Below are 8,002 nucleotides of genomic sequence, written 5' to 3'. Positions count from 1 at the left end.
TTCATTATTTAGTGAACATATATTTCTATAATTTTTTTAACATAACTTTCTATGACAACAACTCCCTTGTATTCTTCCTTGTATACTTTATTTTTCATTAATTAGCCACAGGGAAAACTTTAGGGGTTAAATTTCCCCAATGGGCTATTTTTATTTCTTTTTACATTCTACGAAAAACTATTTGCCAATTTGACTAAAAATTCGCCTATTTTCTTACATATATATGATTAAATGGTTCATACTCACCAAAATTTTACTAATTTTAATTGTAAATTACATGTTTTTATTGAATATTCGTCTACATTATATATGTATGAATTTTCTGCATGTTTTTATTAAATATTTGCCTACATTCTATATATATGAATTTTCAAACTAGAATAGTCACCTACAGTATTATATATAGGAAAAATATTAAATCCTTAAAGAATACCCTAATTAGCCAAGATATATTTTTAGATTTTTTTAAATGTAACGTTACGTGGCAACATCTCCCTCATGTACTGGGTTGTAGAGTGCCTCTTGGCACAATGATTTAATTGTATTGGAGCCAACCCTAAGATCTACTATATGTCCCCTACTAGTTGATGGATGGCTTATAGACTATGAAGGAAGCTATATTTTTCTCCCTCGGTGTTGGATCCATATACAATATTAATACAACCATGATCTATAGATCTAATTTGTTGGAATTCCATTGTAAGTGTTCTTTGGGTCGAAAATAATATTGTCATGATGATTTTGGAATGATTCCAAAGAAATGTTATGCCCCTTGACACATCTTGATCGTCAACTAATGTTGACTAACCATCCTTCAATATGGAGGCTTCAATTTTGATAATCCATTCACTTGATGACATAGTTTATTGAATCATTACTATGGTTGGTTGATTTTTGAGTATTTGATTTTCAATACTCCTATGCTTCACCTTTCCATTTAGGCCTCTTACATTCCATGAAAGAATCTCTAATGAGTATAGGAGGTTGTGTGTTATAAGGAGCTCATCATTAAATCAATCATTCTTTCGTTAACCAACATTTCTCCTAATTCCTTCAATAATTGTTTGTTACTTTTGTAGCCTCTTTTCTTGTATTCTTTGCTAACTTCGGGGTTCTTTTTGTTGGATATTTTTCTAAATCCCAAAAATAACAGTTGGTGGAACTTACCTTGTAGTTGTTTTTCCTAGCAATCATGGGATTTGATAGAAGCTTTTGATGGGATATTAATTTGATGATTTGGAATGGAGTGTGGGTCCTCTTCCATTCCTTGGTGATGCAAGGGAGTGTGGGACAAGCTCTTCCATTCCATGTGGTCACAATCCTTTGTTTTAGATATTTCCCTTGTTTCTTGGAACATTTCAACATATTTTAACCCTTTGCCTTAGTCCACATTACCATGTTTTCTTTTCATGGTCTAATCCTTCTCATCCTTCAACGATGTGTGAGATGAGGCTTTTTGATCTTCCTTCTCCTATTCTATCTTTTCTATATTTTCTCCATTAGCTTCGAATATAACTACACACTGTTGTTGATCTTACAATCAATAGTAGATGTTGGTTTTAAGGGCTTGTTGCGTAAGAAATTTGTACTAGCTACTTTTTCAAATACTTCCTCATATTTTCTAGCCTAGGGCTTTGTAGCGGCATAGGTGGACGCATTTTTTAGTGGAAAATCTTGAAAGAGTTGTCCATTCCTATGATATTTCATGCAATGAAAGGGGATGTGCTCATAGTTTATGGTTTGATGCCATTTGTTGTCATTGTAACAGAGGAAAATGGTTGTTGGGATGAGTTAAGACACATTCATATATACACAATATTTGCATATGAAGTGTAATTCCCTTGTTTGGTATCTTTCGATGGCATTACATAGGTTCTATGGCATTTCATATCCTTTCCAATATTTCTCAATCTCAAAATTATCATTGGAGTGAATAAAAGTGTATCCATATGGTGTATGTGATGACATTTATATTTGTCTAGGCTAAAATTCTTATTCTAAAAGCATAGATAAAGGGCAATATAGTTAAAATAATATGGATTCTTTTGGAATATCAATATGGATTGTTTTGAAATATCATGTCTTTGATTCCAGATTATAGAAGATAGCTATGAAAAATCCTTTCGAACTTATATTTAAGTCTAGATGGCCTTTTGGTTGCCAATATTTTTGGATCCACCATGTGAAATCTCTTCCCATTGGTCATATTCCCATACATTGACTGATGACCTTGTAGTCTTGCATATACTTAATTTTTTCAACAATTCTACTATAAGTGACTTCACACTCGAGAGTAGTCTTAGTTTGAAGTATCCAAGTCCCAGTTTTTCTATAAGTTGGGTTACTATCGATTCTATTAACATAATATTAACTAAAATATATATATTACTATTTTTAAACTCAAGCCCATAAAACACACACACACCCCTTGATTTCATATTCTAACAGGTTTGCAGGGATTCATTTTAGACTTTTCACTTTCATAAATAAAAAAGTAAAATTTACATAACTGCAAAAAAAATTATATTCCCCACACATTAAAAAAAAGAATTACTATATTAATTTCTCATTTATATTTTCGTAATATACTTATAAAAGAGATTTTAAAAATATGAAATTGAATTAGCATTCAGTAACATAAAATATGAAACAGTGTATCCTTATGTTGATTGACCAATGGACATGGTCATTTCCAACGAAAGAAGAGATACTATATTCATATATATTTTCATAATATACTTCATAAAAGAGATTAAAAATATTATTTTTTAAAACATAAATATACAAATGAATAACAAAATTAAATAAGTTAAATGGATTTGTAAATTTACCAATAAAAATTAAATATATAAAAATATTTAATACAATCACAATTTACCCACTTTATTATTTTGTTAACAAAGACAAATAAAATGCCTTACTCATAATTCTCTATATTATCTTTTTAGAATATAAATATAGAAATAAATTAAAAAATTAAATAATTTAAATACATTGATAAATTTATCAATAAAACAAATAAATATATAAAAATATTTAATACAACCAAAAAGTTTTGAAAAACCAAAATAAGGGATCACCAAAATATCAGCACACATCAATTACGCCAAAAAAAAATTCACAATTTGGCCATTTGCACTTCATATATTTTTCATGGAATGTCAAATCCAATTAATAAAATATATTTTCGTACTTTTCCACAAGTAACGATTTTCGGTCAATGGAATATCAGATATTTCAAGCCATCCGTCACAACTACCGTAAAGATTGCCCTGACCGACACGGAAAGTCGGATGTTGATAAAGCAGTGGTCGGTTTATCTGCCCGGACAAGTTAACTTGCTGGAGAGGCACCATCATTTAATTAAATTAAAGGTCGTACAATATTGTTTTTTTCTCTTCAATTATCGACCATTTTAAAGAATGTTGTTTTATTAAACAGCCAATCATTCAATTTATTTGCAAATTACAGCAACAAATTTTCCACATATTTACTAGGGGGTGCTCAGCATCATGGGCTAGTTGCAGCAAACTCCGACAGGTCTACCCACCATGCTAGAGTTTCTTGACAATTCGAACAGTTATGCTCACTTCACCAGAAATCCTCATTTCTTAGGTAAGAATTGTTTTCTGTATTAAAAAATAAGTGGAATTCATTGCTGTCTACCTCAGCAACCTGGAATATTAACATTTCTAAAAGTTTCAGAGACAAAAGTATACTATATCAATTTATGTGAGGTCAACGCTGCTGAAGGGCGAGGCCAGTATAAGTTATTCTTCCCTTCCAGTCCCTACCGCCCATGATCAACACGGCGTGCTGATCCTTCTGGTCCCTGTTACCTTTTAAAGATCTCTAAACGCATGCACATTTGAGGATACTTTGCTTTGAAGATATTGTCTTCTCTATTTCTGCAATTATATAGTCTTGGCAGCAGCCCTAATAACAGGACATTCTCAGAGGTTTTGCTGAGTCCTTCATTTGTGTTGTCTTGGAAGAGTTTTTTCCAGGATATGGAGGCCATGTCTGTATCTATTCCTCCTCTCTTCAGGTGCCCAATCTCCTTGGAATTGATGAAGGATCCAGTGACTCTATGTACTGGAGTTTCATATGACAGGGAGAGCATTGAAAGATGGTTTCAGGAGGGTCACTTCTTATGCCCATCTACCATGCAGGTTTTGGATACATTGGAGCTCACCCCCAATCACACATTAAGGAGACTCATTCAAGGATGGTGCTTTTCTAATCTGGGCCAAAGTTTTGACAGGATTTTTAGCCCTCCAGAGCCTCCAGCAAATACCAAACAAATAGAGCAGGCATTATTGAACATTAGAAAGGCTCCTAAAAATCTAGCTAATCTCAGAAACCTTGGAGATTTGGCTAGAAAAAGTGAGAAAAACAGGAGTTTCATAGCTGCATCTGGGGGTCCATCAGTCCTAATCTCGTCCTTGTTCAAAAGCAACAATGAGTTAGAGATTATCTGTGGGGAAGAAGTATTAGCAATATTGGGTAGTCTTCCAATGCATGAAGCCGAGGCTGGATGTATAAGATCTCTTGAAAGCCAGAAATCCATAGATACAATATCCTGGTTTTTATGTAAAGGTGGCTTCCATGCCAGGCTTCATGCTGCACAACTTCTTCATGGAATTCTCACAGCAGATCAGAATTTCAAAGCTGTTTTTAGACCGGATGAAGATATTTTTGATATTTTAGTGTTATTGCTTAGGGATTCCAGCGCATTGGCCATTATAACTGCATTGGAAATATTGTTGATGATCAGTCCTGTTAGAAGAAATAGAATCAGGGTAGTAGAAGCAGGAGCTATTGCTACGCTCATCGAGATCCTTACTGAAGCAGAAAGAAATACAGCCGAGAAGGCTATTGCATTATTGGAGATCTTATGCCAGAGTGCAGAAGGGCGCGCTTCGGTATGCGGGCATCCTCTCGGGATCCCTATCCTTGTGAAGAATATTGCCAGAGTTTCAGAGTTGGCCACAGATGCTGCCACGGGGGCTCTATGGCAGATTTGCAAAAACTGTAGAACTTCAACTGTGCTTCAGGATCTGGATGAAGCAGGTGCTTATACGAAGTTATTTCTCCTGCTGCAAATTGGATGCAGCTCCAGTACTAGGAGAAAAGCAAAGGAGATTCTGAGAGTTCACAAGGGCAGATCATGGAAGGAGAATCCTTGTTTCTTCCTCACAAATCAACTCAATGCAGGAGCAACGTCGAAGCGCCTGCAAGCTAGCAATGTAGTATCGATTGAAGGGATAAAGCTTTGCTAAAACTACTACAAATGTGGTTTTGCATCGACGGATGTGCGTTTGATTGTTCCCAATTTTTGCATCATTCAGAGGAAAAAAATTTGAAGCATACCCTTTGTTGGTTTATTTTCAGTTCCTTCATTAATTTCCTTTCTTGGTTTTATTTTGAATTCCTTGAAGAATTTCTCAATTTCATAAATAGGGCTTGGACGATGATAAGAAGCAGTAGTGTTAACTAATACTTCAACCATCACAGATTCACATGGAACTATGCAAAAATGCCCATTTTTCTCTGCAATAAGTTTAGATTACATGACACTCACTGGGCCCATCTCTCCATCTCTGCTGAAGGGCATCAGATTTCTGTCCTGTGTAAATATGTTGCAAAAACTATCGAAGCATTAGAAAAATCGGACAAAATAGATTATATTTAGATTGAAATCTTGTCTACATAGGGAGAAGTTAGATATGTTAGGTATATATTACAGTTTCAGGTGGAGGAGCTGTATCAAATCACTTTGTATTGTTTACGTGAGAAAAGCTCTCAGGAAATAAATAAATAATTTAGAGATTGATCCTAAATTCAAATTAGAAAATGAAATACATTGCCAATAACCATATTCTTGTTTCTTGATCTCAATACCTGATTGATGTGAAATAAAGATGAATCTATACTATGATCCAAGATTTTTATTATGAATCTGACAAGTCCTAGATGTTTGACATTCTCCTCTTCCGACCAGGAATGGCAACACCTAATCTTTATTTAAATTGGAATATGAATTCCACTTCAATATTCGTTTCTGATATGCACTCCACTATTGTATATCAAAGTGGTGGATGAAATTGGAGAACATAGTCAAGACCAGAGGTGTTCTGTGATGAACAGAACTTTGGCAAGGTTAATTAGCTTTTCTTATCCAACGGTCAAAATATGTTCTGTAAGAATATTCATAGTTGTCTGTCCCAAATCCATGAATCAAAATGAACGTTGATAAGTTTTATTTTCTCTTTGAGGGAATAATAGGCTTAATTAACTGAAACGGCTTCAAAATTTTCTTTCAGCTTCTTCACCGACAGATGATGAATTGATGCTATTTGTACTTTGGTTTTTCTAGTTTTATGTTATGAACCATACATCCAAACGACCTCCTAAATAGGCTTAAAAGGTTAATTTAAAATCATATTCTAAGGTTATGGTATCTGCAAAATCAGTGATATAGTTACATTGTCTTTGAACCAGAGAAGTGGAGAGGTGGAATAATTCTATAAAGCCAGTCTATCTGCTCTCGTTCCTTCCAAAGGGCTTTGTCTAACGATTAGACCTTTGGAATTTTTAATTCACATTTCAAATTTGTAATTTAAAAAAATCTCTGAAAATTTCTGAACAATTAAGACTTAAATGAACTCCAAAACTTCTAACAGGTAAACTAGTACTTTCCAAATTATATGTTCAAAACTATATCACTGGAAAGTGGAATAATTCTAGAAAGACTCTAATGTGGAGAGTCTTCATAAACACGAATGTGGAGAGGTGGAATTCCAGTGAAATAATTCCAGAAAGACTAAAGTTTTCCAAATTAATCTTCAAAAATACGACTGTGGAGAGGTGGAACAATTCCACAAAAGGCTGTACATCCAATCTTCATTTCCATCTCTTTCCAAATCATATCTTTAGAACTATTCGAGTGGACAGGTGATATAATTCCACAAACCCTAGCGAATGTTGTCACTGGAAAATATGCAACACTGACTATTTGACCCACAAAGGGCTATTGCGCGCCCCCACTGAACTGGTACATATTTTATAGGCCATTTAAATTTAGGTCTTATGAAACATCAACGCATGTGCTTTTTGATATTATATTCAGATCGATGACCATGGTGGGTTAGTTCCTTCTTTTGGAAAATCTGGAAATATCCATGATATTAGCTTCTCCTTTGACTAAAAAGAGTGGAGTAAGGTGAATGCGCCTGAACTATTGAGTGCCTCTGAGCTATGTACGACTATCTCACATTCATTTCAACGCTAAGAGGGATCAAAGTCAGATAAATCAAATGTCACACCAATATTTTCAAGCAAAAACCTTCGCGGGTCCAAAGAAAAATTCAGAATTCCTTTGAGATCTTCTGCGGCTATCTTACACTCATCAACGCAGTGGCAAATTTCTATTTCTCCAAAAATCCATCTCAAAGTGAATTCTCCTTCTCCTTCACTATGGTTTTAGGGCTTTTGCTATTTTTATGATAAAATTAACCCAGTGGTAAATGCATATTTCGCTCCCTTTCAAGTGAATTCTTTTTATTTTATCATTTGCTTCAGAATGAGAGGTGGTGTTTAAAAGCGCCATTATGACACTAGTAAGCATAAGTGAGAAAAGCTTCCTAAATAATGAATAACATAATGATTTTAATAATGAAATGATTTATTAACCTAAAGAATAATTATCCTAAATAATGAATAACATAATGATTTTAATAATGAAATGATTTATTAACCTAAAGAATAATTAATTCTTTTACAATAAAGAAAACATTGTGAACTTTGATCACTTTACATGTCTTGGATTTCAAAGCTTTCCACTTTAACTTATACATTTAGAAGTCAGCCTTTGATTACCTATTGATTGTTTCCAGAAAATTGAGAAGCGTTATGAGTTTAATTTTCTAATAAATTTTCGTCACCATTAGTTTTTAGAGATCGAGGAGGTAAAAATATCATTATACCCTCTCAACGGTAG

The 8,002-nt window shown here is 33.8% G+C and overlaps 1 protein-coding gene across 1 annotated transcript; it reads left to right on the top strand.

Annotated features, from left to right (window-relative positions):
- Nucleotides 1–3,541: 3,541 nt before the first annotated feature.
- LOC149155327 (E3 ubiquitin-protein ligase PUB23-like) lies at nt 3,542–5,367 on the top strand. The gene has a single exon (XM_089440863.1). The coding sequence runs from the start codon at nt 4,011–4,013 to the stop codon at nt 5,280–5,282; it is 1,272 nt and encodes a 423-aa protein (XP_089296989.1). The 5' UTR covers nt 3,542–4,010; the 3' UTR covers nt 5,283–5,367.
- The last annotated feature ends 2,635 nt before the right edge of the window (nt 5,368–8,002 follow it).

Source organism: Pinus tabuliformis, chromosome 9 (assembly GCF_031772625.1).
Source record: "Pinus tabuliformis cultivar Carrire ecotype Pingquan chromosome 9, CPIR1, whole genome shotgun sequence".
In the NCBI taxonomy this organism is placed as follows: Eukaryota; Viridiplantae; Streptophyta; class Pinopsida; order Pinales; family Pinaceae; genus Pinus; species Pinus tabuliformis.
The sequence above is the reverse complement of the archived record's forward strand: the minus strand, read 5'-3'. Positions and strand labels throughout refer to the sequence as shown.